The sequence below is a fragment of the Alligator mississippiensis genome, chromosome 8 (genome assembly GCF_030867095.1).
Source record: "Alligator mississippiensis isolate rAllMis1 chromosome 8, rAllMis1, whole genome shotgun sequence".
NCBI lineage: Eukaryota > Metazoa > Chordata > Crocodylia > Alligatoridae > Alligator > Alligator mississippiensis.
This window is the reverse complement of record NC_081831.1, coordinates 1,785,406-1,802,088: the sequence shown is the minus strand read 5'-3', so window position 1 is coordinate 1,802,088 and position 16,683 is coordinate 1,785,406. Positions and strand designations below refer to the sequence as shown.

General features: G+C 69.7%; 1 protein-coding gene across 12 annotated transcripts in view; it reads right to left on the bottom strand.

Moving 5' to 3' along the window:
- Window positions 1–16,683, bottom strand: part of BAHCC1 (BAH domain and coiled-coil containing 1) — a 38,148-nt gene that overhangs the window by 2,322 nt on the left and 19,143 nt on the right. For 4 of the 12 annotated variants that reach the window (XM_059731980.1, XM_059731977.1, XM_059731986.1 and 1 more), the window contains exons 3-21: window positions 13,158–13,337; window positions 10,974–11,117; window positions 8,746–10,648; window positions 8,333–8,541; window positions 7,722–7,880; window positions 7,423–7,616; window positions 5,707–6,850; window positions 4,833–5,020; window positions 4,449–4,585; window positions 4,109–4,237; window positions 2,758–2,872; window positions 2,350–2,620; window positions 1,811–1,996; window positions 1,250–1,569; window positions 1,057–1,164; window positions 638–921; window positions 472–547; window positions 279–387; window positions 72–191 (exon numbers count right to left, since the gene is read on the bottom strand). In XM_059731980.1, the coding sequence (XP_059587963.1) occupies window positions 72–191; window positions 279–387; window positions 472–547; window positions 638–921; window positions 1,057–1,164; window positions 1,250–1,569; window positions 1,811–1,996; window positions 2,350–2,620; window positions 2,758–2,872; window positions 4,109–4,237; window positions 4,449–4,585; window positions 4,833–5,020; window positions 5,707–6,850; window positions 7,423–7,616; window positions 7,722–7,880; window positions 8,333–8,541; window positions 8,746–10,648; window positions 10,974–11,117; window positions 13,158–13,337 (5,976 nt within the window). The remainder of the gene's footprint in view (window positions 1–71; window positions 192–278; window positions 388–471; window positions 548–637; window positions 922–1,056; window positions 1,165–1,249; window positions 1,570–1,810; window positions 1,997–2,349; window positions 2,621–2,757; window positions 2,873–4,108; window positions 4,238–4,448; window positions 4,586–4,832; window positions 5,021–5,706; window positions 6,851–7,422; window positions 7,617–7,721; window positions 7,881–8,332; window positions 8,542–8,745; window positions 10,649–10,973; window positions 11,118–13,157; window positions 13,338–16,683) is intronic. The other 8 variants (XM_059731985.1, XM_059731988.1, XM_059731981.1 and 5 more) reach the window with 8 other exon arrangements.

Genomic DNA, 16,683 nt, shown 5'->3' with positions numbered 1-16,683 from the left:
CAAGCGTCAGGCCCTGGTGTCCCCCATGTCCCCCCCAAACACCCTGTCCCTGCACCGAGCCAGGGACTCACACTGGATCTTGAAGTCGGGGGGCAGGAGGCGGATGTTGGCCACAGCAATGTGCCCGGTGTCGCCATCATCAAACTCCACCATCACCGCGTCCGGGTCATCGTCCTCGTCGCTCGAGGAGCCTGGGGGGGCACGGGGAGGGGATGTCAGCCCACCTGGGGGGCAGGAGGGTCCAGACCACGGCACGCGTGCACACGCGGGTCCCTCACCTCGCACCACGTTGCCTGGGTAGAGGCACCGGGACTTCTGGCTCCAGTAGGCGCAGACGCGGGTGCCGGGCGAGAGGCATCGGCGTGACGGGGGCCGCACGTCCAGCACCTGCAAGGCACCGCGGGGCTCAGCGCGGCCCCAGGCTGCGACCCCCCAGCCCCTCTGCTGGCCCCAGGAGCGGGACGGACTCACGGCTTCCTGCAGCAGCTGCTCCTGGGAGTAGATGCGCTGGCGGTTCCCACGCTCGCCCTCCACCACGATGCTGTAGCTGCGTGGGGAGCCACGGCGGTCAGCAAGCGGCGCCCCCCAGCCCCAGAGCCCTCCTGGCCCGTCTGCCCCCGCCCTGTCCCCCACTCACATGTCGGGGGGCTGCACAGCCTTGACGCTGCCGGCGTACAGCAGACAGTCCTCCTTGGGCACCAGCACCGGCAGCCCGTCGCGCAGGTCCTCCTTGCGGATGGCGCAGGGGGGTGGGGGCACCAGGCGGCTGCCAGCCCCCCCGTGGCCCCCGCCCCGCTCCAGCCCCAGCCCTGCCCCTGGGGCACCCTCCTCCTCCTCCGAGAAGCTGCTGTTGTCATCGAACTCGAAGTCGTCCTCCACGGCGAAGCTCTCCAGCAGCCGGCTCACCGCCCGGCCCTTGCTCTGCGAGACCTGGGGGTCAGCCACGGTGCCGGGCACCCACAGCCCCCAGGGCCAGCTACCAGGCCTTTGGCATCCGGGAGCTGGGCCAGTCCTGGGGGGCATCTCGGGGGGCGCGTGCCCGCCTGGGTCCCTTACCTGCTTGGTGGCCATCTTGCTCTTGACCTTGCCCAGCTTCTTGCCCTTGCTCAGGATGGCCTTGGCGTTGCGGGGTGACAGCGCCAGTGAGAGCGTCCCGTTCTTCCGCTGCAGAGAGCACGACCTTGGTCACCGCTGCGCGGTGCCCACCCTGCCAGGCATTGCCCGTGTCCCCACCAACCCCGGGACTCACCCGCAGGGCCGACTGCAGCACCTTGCTCTTGCGCGTGGCTTTCTTGAGGCGCTCGCTGGCGATCTTCGCCCCGTCGTCCCTGGCCCCCAGCAACCTGGGCTCAGCCCCGGGGAAGGGGCCGAGGGCCGGGGGGCTGGGGCTGGGCTGCCCCGGCTCCCGCAGGCTCTCCTTGGCTTTGCCCTTCAGCTTCTTCTTGGCGCTGCCCTCGCAGGCCCCCGGCTTCTTCCGGGCGGGCACCTTCTCCAGCGCCCCCACACCGGGCTTGGCCGGGCGCCGCTTGATCTTGACCTCGCCCTCGGGGCTGGAGATGCGGCACAGCCCTGCGGGGAGTGGCACGCTGCTTCGGTGGCTTCCCCGGGGCCTGGCACATAGCTGGGAGCAGGGCGGATGACCCTGCCGGTGCCCCCGGGACCCTGCCACCCGCTCTGTCTCGGCTGGACTCGCCCAGGCCAGATGTTTCCCAGGTTGCGAGCAAAACATCTGGCACCAGCCCTCCCACGTGCACAGGGGAGCTAGGGATGGGGTCTCCCTGCCCGGTACCCAAAGAGGGGGTCCCGTTACCTAGTAACCCCTGCCTTTCCTTCTTCTTCTTGGCCTTCTGGTTGGCCTCCATCTTCACCACGGAGGACGGGGAGGGCCCCAGCACGGCGGGGGGGCTGGCGGGCAGCAGGGCCAGCCCAGGGGGGTCGCGGGGCAGCAGTGTCTCGTCGCCCTCCTCGCTGTCCGAGTCCCCGTCGGGGTCATCGTCTGTGGGGCAGGGGGGTGAGCCGGGACCCCCTGCCCAGAGCTCCCCCCCACCGCGGGCGGATGCTCCCCCCGCTTCCTCCTTCCTGCATCCGGTCCCGGTCCCCCGCTTTGTTCTGCGGGACACGGGGCCCCGTGGGCAGAGGAAGCCGAGACTGTTCCCACTCTTGTTTCCGAGCCCGGTCCCCCCCCATGAGCCGCGGGTCACCCCCGGGGCTGCAGCACGGCCGGCTATTTTTAAATGCCTCCTTCCGCACAGCTGGAGCCGGGTGGCTGCGAGCTGGACTCTGCACAGTGCCCTGGGGGGGTCTCTCAGGGCCTGGGCGCTTTACAGGGACCCCCCAGCTATGCCCTACCTGTGCCGCTGGCCCCCGGGCTGGCCTGGCCGCGGAAGTCGGGGGGGTCCCGGGCATCGGGGCCCGGCGGCGGGTACTTGGAGCAGCCGCCCACTTTGGAGCTCTTGGCCCTGGAGAGCTTCTTCTGGATGCGGCTGCCGGCGGCGGGGTCTTTCCGGCGAAAGGGGCCGAGGCCGGCGGGCAGCGCCTTGCTCTTCACTTTCTGCTTCAGCTGCGAGACCTTGGCAACCAGCTTGCTCTGAGAGCCGCTCTTCTTGCACCGCACTTTGTCCTGCCGGGAGACCCCTGTCAGCAGCACCCACCTGGCTGGGACACCCACCCTCCCCGTGCCTGCTCCCGGGGGGCTCTGGTCCCCGAGGCTGGTGCGCCCGGGAGGGGATCGGGGTGCCCCTGGCTGGCAGGACCCACCTGGGAGCTCTTGAGGCTGCCGTAGGCGTCCTCGCCCATCTTGCTTCTCTTCTTCTTGGGCTCGGTGTCGCCCCGCAGCTCGGCGCACAGCAGGGACAGGCTGGCCTTCACCGACCTGCAGGGCAGGGGAGCCTCAGGGCACCGCAGTGGGGCTTCCTCTGTCTGTCCCCCACAACTGGCCCAGGACCCCCCTTGATGTCTGCAGCAATAGCCACAGCCCAGGCCCCAGCTGTGCCATGGTGCATGCCCACGTGGGCCTCCCGCCCCATCCGTCGTGGAGGGGGGATGACACCGGACGGCCTGGGACATTCCTGGGCTTCTCATGTCCTCCTGCCACATTCCTGCCCCGGGGAGCTGCTGCAGCTAATTAACACCCCGGGGGCGGGGGGGGCGGCTGCTCACAATCCCCTCTTTCACCACCAGCTGTCGGGGTCGTGGGGGAGGCCGGAGGGGGGGTCTGGGGGCAGTGTTTGTTAGTCCCAGGCTCTCACTAGAGCCCTGGCAAGTCCTGGCAAGACGTGGGAAGCAGCTGGACCCAGGCAGACAGTCACAAGTGCAGTGAGCTGGGGGGTCTCAGCCCCCCCCCCCCCCCCCCCCCCCATTGCACACGCCTGGGCACTTGCTTGGGGTTTCGATCTGGAGACCCCAGCTCCATGCCGGCTCCTCTGGGCAGATACCCCAGCCAAAGCGGCCCGGATTTGGGGGCATCTCTGCCCCCACAGCCCCCTCCTGCCCTCCCCCCAGTGCTGGACCAGCCCAGCGCGCCCCGAGAGCGGAGCCGGGGCCGCGGGGAGGCGGCAGGGCCCTGGGGGATTCCTGGCAGCCATATGTCAGAGCCGCGCCGTAGCCCCGCGCCGGTCTCCTTCCCCCGCCCGTCCCCTTCCCGGCGCGCGCTAATGTTTTGTGACATAAAACCCCGAGATTAATTTTTTTTCCCCCTCTGCCTTAATTGAAGGAACCATTTAGTGCAGATTTAACTATTATGGCCAAATCACGGGGATTGATGCCGGGCGCGCACGCACGCGCCAATCGTGCCTGGACGGGTGCGGAGGATTTATGCAAATGGGCCTGTCGGGAGAGGCAATTTGTAGCGGAGAAGGACAATTATACAGCGCCCGCGAGCGCGGGAACGGCTGCGCCGGGCGGCTAATGGGTAATCATAAAGCGCCGGCGGCAATGAACGCCACTGCAGCGTGACCAATGGCTTTATACCGCGCGGATAAAGAGGCTTTTATGCAACGGTGCCTTCTCCAGCCAGGGGAGGGGGCACGTGCCCCCCAGCCGACGTGTGTCCTGGTCCCGCTTGTGCCCCCGCGGGCAGCCGGACCCGTCCCCTCACGACGCCACTCACTTGACTTTCCGGCTGTCGGCCTTGCCGAGGGCGCTGGCCTGGCGCAGGGCGCTGAGCGTGCTGCAGTGCTTGCGTTTCCGGGGCCGCCCGGGGCCGCGCCGGGCTGGACTGCGGGAGCTCTCATCGCGCCTGTGGGCACCGACGCCGGCGTGGGGCGGTGAGAGGCCTGCCGTGCCCCCTGCCCTGCCCGCGCTGAGTGCTGCCCAGGCTGAGAACGGGCTCCAGCTCATCACACGAGTGACCCCCTTGCAACTGCTGGCTCTCCCATGCTTCCCCACTCTTTCCACCCTAAGAAATCCCTTCCCTGCCCACTCCCCGCCCCAGAGCCGGGCCAACGTACTCGTGGTCATGCCGCCTCTGCAGCTTCACCAGCTCCCGCTGCTTCTCCTTGTAGCGGCGCTGCAGCTCCGCCAGCCGCATCCGCATCTCCACCTCCTGCGTGTCCAGCTGCTCGATGGCAGCCTTCAGCGGGCACACCTGGCCGGGGGGAAGTGGTCAGGCTGGGGGTCACCCCCAGCTGCCCACCCATGGCAAAGCCCAGCCCAAGTCCTGGGCGCACACCTGGGTACTGGCTCTGACCCGGTGCCCAGCCTCTGGCGCTGGACCCCTTTGCATGGGGGCTTCTGCTGCCCCCCTGGCACCTCCCGAGCTCAAAGTCAGCATCCAAGGGGCTGGAGGAGGCTCCGGACTGGTCCCGGGGGTGAGGGGAAGGTGGGCTACTCACCGGCTTGGTCTTGGGGGCCCAGGTGTACTTGCGGCGTGGGGCCCGGGCGCGGGGCGGGGGGACGGCTGGCCGGGGGCTGAGGGCGGGCGGGCTGCTCTCCAACCCAGTGGCTTCCACCAGTGCCCAGGCGGCTGCGATGGTGGCCAGGTGCTGCAGGTTGAAAGCCAGCAGGTCTTCGTCCTCCACTGCTGGGGGGGGCGGGACAGCGGGAGGTCAGCGGGGGCCAGGGACCAGCCCCTGCCACACACCGGGAGCTGTCGAACCCCCCTGGAGCCTGTGTGTCTGTGGCATGCTGCACAGCAGCCCAGGCAGGGGATTTATAGCCACACCAAATACCGTGGCCACGGGGCGCTGGCAGCAGCCCACGGGTTGGGCGGGGGTCTCCAGGGCAAAGGGTGTGAGATGGAGGCGGGGGGTGCAGCCATGATGGGGGTGGGGAGAAGGGGAGCGCAGCCCGGGGCAGGGAGCAGAGCAGCACTCAGCCTGGCCCAGGTGCGCTGCAGCCTTGAGCACGCGCCCAGCATATGAGTGTGCACAGGGCCGTGCTGCCATACACCCAACACGTGCACGTGCACGTGGCTGTGCTGCCATACACCCATGCACACACTGGTGTGTCTCATGGTGCAAGCACATGCACGCATGTCAGTGCATCTCTGCACACAGGGATGAGTGTGCATGGGGGGCAAGCGTGTGCACATGTGTACTGGCCTGTTGGCAGGCCCAGGGCCACCTGCGCCTGCATGTTTTGCTCAGCCCAACACCAGCAGGAGGCAGCGCTGGGGCAGGCAGATGGTGCAGGAGCCCCACCATGGGCGGCAGCAACAGGAGGCCCCAGTGCAGGAGCCCATGGCTGGGGAAGGTGCGGGCAGCTCACCTGGGGCAGCCGAGTCACAGCGGCGCTGCTGCAGCTCCAGATCGGCCAGCTCGCTGAGCAGGGCAATGCCCGGCACGCCGGCTCCGCAGGGGCAGGCTGCAGGGCGCGGGCTCAGGGCAGGCAGGTCCCCCAGGCCGATGCTGGCGGCGATCAGCGCGTCCAGCCCACCCGGGTGCCCGCTCGAGGCGTTGCCCTCCAGCTCCTCATCGCCACTGCCCTCCGACACCTCCTCGTCTTCGTCCTCCTCCTCTGCGGTGAGCGGCGGAGGGCCCTCCAGCTCCTCCGTGCCCCCTGGCATCGCTTCCAGGCCTGTCCCGCCTGGCAGAGGGCTGTAGGGCGGCACCTGCCCCGAGATGGGCGCTAGCTCCCCGCAGGCCGGCCCCGGGGGCAGCAGGAGGTGGTGATGTCGCAGGGGCGGCACGGCAGGTTCAGCCTCGGCCACGGCGCCCACCTCGGCCCGCACCACCACGGCGCCCGCCTCGGCAGGGGGGAACGTCCGGGACTGCTCAGGCTCCGCGGCCGGGGAGGCGGCTTGCATAGTGTCAGGGTCGGCCGGAGAGGCGGAGTGGGCATCGGGCGCCAGCGGGGACACGTAGCCCAGCCCGCTGGCTGGGTAGCTGTAGCCGGGGGGCAGGTCTGCAGGGAGGCGCACGTGGTCAGCTCTGCCCTCTGCCCCGAGCTGGCCAGGCCGTGCCACGGGATGGGGGCCCTGCAGCCGGGCTCCATGGCTTGGTGTGGAGCAAAGGCCACGCCAAGCTGCCCCGTGCCAGGGTCCCTGGTGCCCCCTGCTCCTACCTGGCTCGAGCGAGGGGGGGTAGTCCTGGGGGGGCTGCCCCTCCCCTCTCTTGTCCTCCACGTCGGTCCCTTTGGAGCTCTGCGAGGGTACGGGGCTGACAGCCGGGGAGCGCGGGGCCACGGCCGAGCTGGCAGCCGGGCAGACGGGTAAAGTGCAGGGGGCCGCGGGGTGCGCCGGAGGGCACTTGGGCAGGTGCCGCAGTGGGGGCGAGTGGCAGCAGGGCGAGAGCTTGGTGGGGCATGGGCCGCCCTTGGCCGGGGGGTTTAAGGCAACTGGTTTGTGGGCTGGCTTCAGGGGCTTCTCCATGCCCAGCTCCTCCAGCTCCATGTGCTGCTCCTCCGGCTTCCGCTGTGGGCGCAGGACACGGCCCAGTCAGACCCCGGGCACGTGGCCGCGCACCCCAGCTACATGCCCCCAGCACATGGCCACAGGCCCCCATCACACCCCAGGCACATGGTCACACACCCCAGTCCACACCCTGCACATACACTCATGTGCCCCACACACCTGGCCACACATCCCAACCCACATCCTGGGCATGTGGTCACACAACCTGGCCCACATGCCCCAGCCCATGCCCTGGACACATGGCCACAAGTCCCAGCTTGTGCCCCAGACATAGGGTGCATGCCACTGTCCATGCCCTGGACACGTGGCCACATCCCAGCACCATGGCCATGTGCCTCAAACATGTGGCCACACACCCCAGCCATGCCCCAGCCCACACCCTGGCCCTGTGGCCACAAGCCCCAGCCCATGCCCCAAACATAGGACTACATGCCACTGCCCACATCCTGGACATATGGCCACATGTCCTGTACCCTTGCCCCACGCCCCAGCCACAGCAGCCCCACGGCCAGACTCACCCAGCCACATGCCCCCAGACCGGACCCTCACCCTGGCACCGCCTCCCTCCCTACCTGGATCTGTGCCTGCCTCTGCAGCTCCAGCGCCTGGGCCGCCCGCTGCTGCTGCTGCAGGGCATAGAGCTCCTGCTGCCGCAGGAACTGGGAGCGCGAGTACACGGGCAGCTGCCCCGCGTGCTGCAGGTGGGAGCCAGGGCCCCTGCCCGCGTACATGGGCGGCCACAGCGATGCCTGGTCCATGACATCTGCTGCCGGCAGGGAGAGAAGAGCGGGCTCAGCCTGGTAGCTGAGCCCCGAGCCCCTGCCCACCCCGGCACAGACACCACCCCTGGGCCCCGCTGCCCCGCTCTTACCCAGTGTGTGCGGGGCGCCATGGGCCGTGGGCTCCGTGGGCAGGATGACCAGCTGGGCCGGGGGCTCCTGGGAGAGGGGGAACACAGACTGCATGGCGCTGGGCATGGAGGCGGGGAAGCCGGGCGGCAGATTCTGGTGCAGGGCCGGATGCCCGATGCCTGCAGGGGAGCAAACCATGCACAGTCGGAGGCTGCCAGGGCTGGGGGATGACACCTCCCATGAGTATTTCCCCCCCACTTCACCCACACAGGCTGGAGACCTGGGGAAGGGGCTGCTGTCTGCAGCCAGGCTGGCCATGAGACCCTCTGGCCCTGCTTCTTGGGGACGGGGGGGCTGTGGGATCCCAGCGCAGCTCAGGCTAATGCCACAGTGAGCCCAACATGGACCATGGGGCTGGGATGGCAGGGGCTGCAGGTCGGGGCACCAGCAGGGTCGGGACAGAGCAGGGCTGGGATGGTGGGAGCCACGGGTCAGGAGTGAGGGGCACCGTGCCCAGCCACACTCAGATGATGCCTAGCCTGGGGTGTCCATCCTGCCCCCTTCCCAGCTGGGGCTGCAGCAGTGGCTGCGAGGCCCGTCCACCCCCACCCAGCCGCAGTGCCGCACTGACCGTACGAGTGCCCCCCCATCCAGAGGGAGGGGCTGCGCGTCCTGGGCAGCCAGTGCGCGTGGGCAGGGTGTGCGTGGGCACCGGGGTCGCCCCCCAGCTGCCCAGCCGGCAGCGAGGACCCGCCGGCGATCATCAGGTGGGGGGTGAGGTCTCCGGGGCAGCTGCTGGACGGGTGGATCCTGGCGAACTCCACCAGCTCCTTGTTGTCCCTGCGGGCGACGGTGCCGGGTGAGCGGGGCAGGGCGGGCTTCATCAGAGCCAGCACCACCACTCCCAGGCTGGTACCGGAGCCCCGCGCCGAGCAGCTCCGGCTCCTGCAGCCATGCAGAGCAGCAGTGTCCCGGGCGCCGAGCCGCTCAACCCTGCACCCACCAGGACAGCCCCGCGCCGCCTGCCCCACGCCCAGCGCTTACTGGAGAAGGAGCTCGCGGCCGGCCAGCCCCAGGCGCTCCTCGCAGAGGCGGCTCCGCTCGTCCTCGGGCTCCAGGTCGATGACGTGCATGGGCCGGGCTGTGCCGGCTGCAGAGACGAGCGCTGCGTGAGTGCCCGGCCGGGCGGCGGGACCCTGCTCCCATCGTCCATCGCCCCCGTTACCTTTGAGACCCAGGCCCGCCCGGCCCTGGCGGCTGGAGCCGGTGCCGTAGGAGGGCTCGGGGCGGCTGAGCGTGTCCTTCTGGCGTGCCACAGCCACGGCGATGCCCACGGGCGGCTGCCGCACCTCGCCCTCGCCGTGGCCCGGGTCGTGCTCCCGGCTGCGGGCGCAGTCCGGCCGCTCGGGCTCCGGCTGCCCCTTGCCGGCCGGGGGGGGGAACTTGGGGTCCTGGTGGGCACAGCTGGCCTTGAGGCCGCCCAGCCCCACGAAGGGGGCCTTCTGGCCCACGATAAGTGCTTGGTTGCTGTACTTGAGCAGGTTCTTCATGGCCGACACCTCGTCCGGGGGCGCCGGCAGGTCCTGGCCCAGCACCGAGCCCTGCGTCATGAGCGCGGCCTGCTGCAGGCTGGTGCTGAACGGGTCCAGGTAGGAGCTCTTCCGCTCCTCGCTCAGGGCCAAGGGGGGCCCCTGGCCCTGCACGCCCCAGGGGGGCAGCGGGGGTCCCCCGTAGCCCAGGGAGCTCAGCTCCAGAGGCTTGCGCTTGGCCTCGGGGCCACCGCCCGCCGGCTCCATGTCGGGGCCCGCGTGCTGCTGGTGCCGGATGCGAGCCACCTTCTGCACGCCGGGGCCCGGCGGCTCCTTGCCGGCTTTGTCTAAAGTGCAGCAGGCCTGGCTCAGCGCCACGCACAGGCCCTCCGGGGGGTTGGCGCGGGCGCAGTCGGGCCCCGGCGCCATCTCGAAGTAGCCACCCTTGTCCAAGCCGCCCTTGGGTGTGGGCGCGTAGGGGGCTTCGGCGCCAGTGCCTCCCAGGTACTCCAGGCCCTTGAGGCGGGCGCCAGCGCCAGGGCCCCACTCCAGCCGCCGCTCCGCCTTGGCCTCGGCCTTGAGGGCATGGAAGGAGTTGGCGTAGGCGCTGGCGCCGTGCTCGGGCCCCAGCTCACCGTGCCGGTCCTTGACCTCGGCCCGCTCCAGCCCGCAGGGCTCCGAGGGCACCTGGAAGGACCGGCTCTTGTCGGCCAGGTGCCCCACGGAAGGCACGAGCGTGGCCCCGCTCATCTTCAGCTCCCGCCCGGCCTTGTCCGGCAAGGGGCAGAGCCCGTCAGGGCCGGCGTGCAGCTGCAGGCAGGGGAAGGAGCCGGCCGCGCTGCTGAGCGGGGGCGGCCTGGCGGGCAGGCTGGAGGGCACCGTGTAGGACACGGCGTGGTGCAGCATCTGCCGCCGCTCCACGCCCTCGCCGTAGGGCTGGGGCGACTCGTGGGGGGCCAGGTCCCGCTCCTTGGTGCAGCGGCCAGGGGGCATGGCGCTGTGGCGCGGCAGGGCCCCGCCGCCGGTGCAGCTGGGCAGCAGGGACTTGGTGGCATCGCCGGCCAGCACCTTGGCATTCACCAGGCAGGCGGGGAGGTGCTTGGGTCGTGTCTCGCAGGCGCCGCGTGGGGGGGGCCCCTCTTTGCAGTGCCCGTCGGGCACCAGTGGCAGCACGGCCTTGTGCCTCTCCTTGCCATCCTCCTCGGGCGCCCGCTCCTTGGCTTCGCCCTTGCCACCCTTCTCCTTGGCCGCCAGGAAGCGCTCGTAGTCCTTGTGGGCCTTGGGGCCGTGGCTGGGCTCCCGGTCCCGGCTGCACGAGCCCACGGGGTGCCCCGGTGCTGCCCGCGCCATGCTGGGGAAGTTGTGGTTGGTCGACAGCAGGGCGGGCTGTGCCGGCAGGTTCCTCAGGTAGAAGTTGTCTGGGGGCGAAGCGTGGGGGCTAAGCGGGCATGGGGGGGCACGGGGTCCTCCTGCCCACCCCAGCCTTGCAAATGCACTGCTGGGACCTGGTCAAACCCTCCCCGGGGGGTAAAGTCCCATGCCACTTTCCTGCACAGGAAGCAGGGGGCAGCTCATTAGCTGCCCATCCAAGACGAGCCCCCCACCCCCGAGTCAGGGGGTGCTGGAAGATGCCGCGGCGTGGGGGGGACGTGGCACCAGCTGCTTCAGGCTGGGGGCAAGGCTCAAACGCCCGTGTGCGAGCGCCCAGGCATGCAGAGGGCAGGTGCCTGCCCCGGTACCTGCCTTTCTGGCTTTCATAGAAGCGATGCTGGCCGTAGAGGACGTTGCCGTTTCCATGGTGATCCAGGTGGCTCATGGGAAGGAAGGTGGAAGCCAGGCTCCCTGAGAACCTGGGGTACCCCGGGGCTGCGGAGGCAAGTGCAGGAGCTGCAGAGGCCAGGAAGCAGCAGCACAGAGATGGGGCCATGGGCGGGTGTGCGAAACGTGTGCATGTGCCTACACATATGCACCACGCGGGCCTGCACTCAGGCACACCCATGCACACGTATGTATGCCTATTACATGGGCCTGCACCTATGTGCACCACGCAGACATGCACACAGGCACATGCATGCATGCACAGGTGCACCACACCGGCATGCATCCAGGCACACACATACACACACATACCATGTGGGCATGCACCCAGGCACATGTGGGCATGCAGATGCATGCCACACGAGCATGCACCCAGATACCTGCGTGCATGCCAGGGGGACATCCCCCAGCAGTAAATCGGCACTTTTTGCAGCTGCACAAACCCACCCCTCCCTCATGGCAGATGCCCAAGGGGGGGTTCAGCAACCCCCAACCTCCAGCCAGGAGCCCTGAGTTCCCTCTGGTCGGGGCTGGCAGGTGGTCTGAGCTGGGCGGGGCGGCAGTGCCCACCCCTGGAGCAGCGGGCGTGTGCTGTCCCTCTTTAATGGGCAGCTGGTAAAAGTTTTACTGACCCTCGTCTGAGCGAACAGGAGTCTGTAAATCCCTGGCCCAGACGCCAGCTCCAGCTGCAGACCCCGTAGTGACCCCTCTGCAGTTCCCGGCTCGTGCTAGAGCCCTGGGCTTGGCCCAGCCAGTCCCATCCCCCAGCCTGGGGCACAGCTGGTCTCTGCTGCCCCTGCAGAGGCCTGCCCATGCTCTCAGGCCCATCCTGGGGAGCAGGGGGCAGCTGGGCACAGGGAGGCAAAAGGACATGCCCAAGGTTATGCAGCAAGGCAGTGGCAGAGCAACCCAGGAGCCCTGCCTCCCGCCCGTGCTGCAGCTCCAAGGTGCCCAACTCAGTGCAGCCCCGGCCGGCTCCAGCTGCGAGGGTCATGCCCCAAGCAGCCCCACAGGACGCCCCCCAGACCCTGCTCTGTTTTCATCTGGGGGAGGGGGGGAGTTGCACCTACACCCCCACCCTGCAGGATGCAGCCAGCCCACTCATGACATGAGTCTCAGGCCTCAGCCCTGGGCAGAGAGGACACAGCTGCCCACGCACAGGGCAGGGGGCCTGGGGGGAGGTCAGGGGGTGCCGGAGCCCCCAATCTGGCTGCAACAGTGCCAGCCTGCCCCAGGGCTGAGGCCAGGCACACTCGCTTTACTTGTGACAGGCAGTGGAGGGTTTGCCCAGGAGCTAAGGGTTTCTTAGCCTCCTCCCCGCTGCCCAGCCCCACCAGGCTGCCCGTCAGCAGGGCCCGTCTCATGCAACCCCCTCCCACGGCGCGTGGAGCGAGCCCCGGCCTGCCGGCAGCCAGCTGGCACCCGTTCAAACGAGCAGCCGGGCCGGGCCGGCGGCCAGGGCACGGCGCCAGCACCCCCTCGCCGCGCTCCGCGCCCCACACGGCCCCGCTCCCCGCACACGGAGCAGGTGGCGATGCCCCAGGCACGGCAGGAGCCCGGCGTGGAGGGGGTCTGTAGCCCCAGGGGGAGCCAGCCCCACTGGAGTGAGGGGGTCCCCTGCAAGCCCCTCGGGCCAAGCCCGGACGCCCAGCCTCTCCACCTGCGTCCAGGCGGGGTTGCAGGGGGAGTCCCCTCCCCTGCCCTCGGGAAGCCACGCCGGCAGCCGTTGGCGCCGCAGGAAGCGGGGGGGGGGGCATCGGTTGAACCAGGAGGGCACGTGCTCCATGGTGGGGACGAGTGCCCAGCGCGGTTCCCATCCCCGAGGGGGTCTGCACCGGGCCCGGCCCGGTCCCCGCGCGGAGGGGCCGTGCCAGCCGCACCTGCACCCCCCCCGTCCGTTACATGCCCCCGCCGCGCGCTTCCTGGCACCTGGCACCCGCCCCCCAGAGCCCCTCCGAGGAGGAGGAGGAGGGCACCCAGCTCAGTGGGAGGAGCCCGCTCCACGGTCACTAGTGCCACGAGTCTGACGGTCTCAGCTCAGTCCGGCTTGGTGCCCTCGCCCCTGCACCGGAGTCGTGACACACCCCGACCGCACGGCCGCACCCTTACCTTCGTGGGAGTGCGAGAACCAGAGCTGGGAGGTGCCGGAGTGGGGGCCGCGGAAGGCCGGCTCGGAGGGGGACGAGGCGGGGCCGGCGGGGTGTGCGGGGGCGCCCGAGCCCAGGCTGCTGGTCAGGAAGCTCCCCATGAAGGACGAGGCGGGTGAATTCCCCATCAGGCTGCTCCCTGCTATGGGCACAAGGCGGGAGTGTCGGCGCCGGGCACGAGGCTGCGCACGTGTGCACATGCCCTCCCTGCATGCACGCACCCCCCCTCTGCGTGCACACTCCCCCCCGTCTGCATGCATGCACCCCCCCCAGGCTGCAGGGGTCCAGCACCCACCCCCCCAGCCCGGCGGCAGGGAGCAGGGCAGTGAGATCATGCTGGAAACTCGGGAGCCGGTAGCCAAGGCCCGGGCGGCTGGGAACGGCCGCGGGAGGCCACACATGTGTGTGCAGCCGTGGGCGCGGGCGGGGAGGGGGCGGGAGCAGGGCCCCCCGGTGCGGCGGGGCCTGGCAGGGCGCCCGGCTGGGCAGGAAACGCTGGTCCCTGCAGAGCCGGGGCCGGCCCACGCTCCGGGCCGGCCCGCCGGGATGTTTCGGGGATGAGTGTGGGGATGTGGTTCCCGGGCACCGGGGGAGCGGCCGCGCCCAGCAGCTGGGCTGGGGTGGGGCGGGGCGGGGGCCGGGCCCAGCTGCACCCGCCGCGGCACCCCCATGGGGCCGGCAGGGCTGGGCCAGAGGAGGCCGTTCCCGCTGCCGCGCTGAGAACCCTGTGCCTCCGGCTCTCCCACAGCCTGGGGCCGGGCCGGGGTCCCGCAGCACCCGCCAGCCTGGGAACTGGAGGATACCGGGCCCAGGGCCAGGGCCATGCTTCTGCCCCCCATGTGGGGCAGGGCAGGGCAGGGCAGGGCAGGGCGGGCATGGCACCCCTGCAGGCACAACGTGGCATCCCCCTGGCTGCTCTTGCCCCAGGGCACTTGGGGTGGATGGTGCTCAGTGCCCCTCAGTCCCAACCTGTCTGCCCCTTGGCTGCCTGGTGCCTCTCCCAGCCGTGGAACGCCCCCCCCCCCCCCCCCCCGCTGCACGCGCACGCACGCACACACACACACACACACGATCATGAACACGCATGCATGTATGCACACACACACACAGATACACACGCACACACACAGATGTGCGCATGCATGCACCCAGACATGCACATGATGCACATATGCATGCAGACACATACAATGCACATGCACACACCCACACATGATGCGCACACACATGCACACAGACACACGCATATGCATACACACTCGTGCACAGATGTGCACACACAATTCACATGCACACACACAGCTGAGAGACCGCTGGGGCTGATGCTGGCTGGGCGCGATGGGGCATGGAGTCTCCCCGCACAAGGGGCCTCCCTGCCCCATGCTGCCGGCTGGGGCCGGGGGAGCAGCTCCGTGGCCCAGGGGTGGGGGTGCACCCGGAGGGCAGGAGTGAGTGAAGCCGGCAGAGGGATGGAGGCCAGGCCAAGACTGGCTCAAAACGTCCCCCCACACCATGCTCACATGCTGCCGGCATTTCCGACCTGCTGACTCACGCCCCTGGCACCGTGGCTCCCGGCACAGCCCGGCTTCTCTCCCACACCCCGGCTGCTTCTGCCCCCCGTCCTGCCAGGGCAGCTGGTGAGGGACAGATGGACGGCGCCGGGCCGTTTGGACGGACAGACAGCTCCTCACCCTCCCCTCCAGCCTTGGTGCCCTGGATGGCACCATCCCAGCCCGCCCCCCCAGCACATGGAGGCTACAGCTGGCAAGGGCAGCACCCGGGCAAGCTCCCAGGGGAGCAGAAGGGCCCGGCCATGGCCTTCCCACGGCCAGCGCTTGGCCCCGGTGGTGGTTCTCAGTGCTGCAGGGCTGGGACCCAGGCTTGGCGCAGCACAGGTGCCCCCCCGGGGGTGTGAGGAGTTCCAGGGGTCTCAGCCCAGCACCGGGCCCGTGGCATGGCCTCCCTGCAGCCCCCGTGCCCTCGCCTTGCCTGGGGCAGCTTGGGGAGGGAGGAAGGGGCCATGGGGCTACCCCAGAGGTGACCCCCGAGCAAGGAGACGCTGGAGGGGCGTGGGGTGTTGGGGGGCCTCCAACAGCCACGGAGACTCAGCGCTCAGCCCTGCCTGGCAGCCAGCTCCGCCGGGAACTCCCTGGCCCCATGCCCGCCCTGTCTCTCCTTCCCCACGTGGGGCTGGCTCCGTGACTCAGCACCAGGGCACGGCTCTGGAGCCAGGATCCGATGCGGGGGCAGGATTTGGCCAGCAGGGGAAGGGTTGGCCAGGCAGTTCTTGGGGCTGCGGGTCGGGAGTGAGGGGCACCAGCAAGGCTGGGGGGACCGTGGATAGCAGGGCAGGATGCTGTGGTCAGGACCGGGGAGGGGTGTCAGCAGAGCCAATGCAGAAGGCTCTACGGACTGAGCCCCTCATTCAGTGCTCTCTGGTCCCTGGGGATACAGAGCCCCGCTAGGCGCTGTACAGCCCCTTCTCAAACAGCCCAGGCAGGCAAAGGGAGGGGAGGGGAAACGAAGGCAGGGCGATGGTGGTGTCTGTGAGACAGGGGAGCTATGCTGGGTGGGAAGAAGGGCCCAGGGCCCAGCTTGGGGGACCCGAGGTGCTGCTCAGGGGCAAGCAAGGGGTTAAACCAGAGACTCCAGCAGAGCCTGGTTCCAGCCACCTGCCAAAAATGCAGGGTGGGTTGGGGGGGGCTGGAGCTGGAGGCTTCTCTTTGGCAGGCCTGACACCAGGAACGAGTACATCAGGTCTCAGCGCATCGTGTCCTGCCTGGGGCTGCGAGTCGGGAGTGAGGGGCACCAGGAGGGCTGGGGAGGGGGCAGGGGGACGGTGTGCACCGTGCGGGGAGGGGGAAGGCTTCTCCTGTCCCCCTGGCTGGGACGAGGGGCCGCGGCCTCCCCGTGAAACCGCCCCGGGGGGCTGGGAGACCTCGCCCTGGAGCAGCCCCCCGCCCCCGGCCCAGTGGGGAACAGGGAGGCCACATCTGCTGCTCTGCAGAGCAGGTTCTGGCTGGGACACGCACACGCACATGCACGTGCACATGCACACATCCTGGGTGGTGCACACGCACCCCCGCCCCGGCGGTGTCCGTGTGCACCGAAGTAGGCAACCGGCCACAAACATGCAGCCAGGCCCACGCCCCCGTGTGCACAGCCGGGTGGGGGAGTGCGCAGCCGGCCACACATGCACTCCCCACCCCGGCACGCCAGCGGTGCACAGCACGCAACCAGCCACGCGGACACATGTGCGCGGGCCTTGGAGGCAGTCTCCACACCTACACATGTGCGCACACACACGTATGAGCACATGTGCACGTGCACACGTGCATGCACAAAGAGCTCTCCTCCCCAGGCCTTTGCTCTCCTCTGGGTCTTGTCCTCTTATAACCAGAGTGGAGCAGGAAGCCCCTGCGGGTCCTGTCCTCTGCCTCCCCCCACCCCAGAAGGCCGGGAGGACCAGGCTTCCCATCATGCACCAG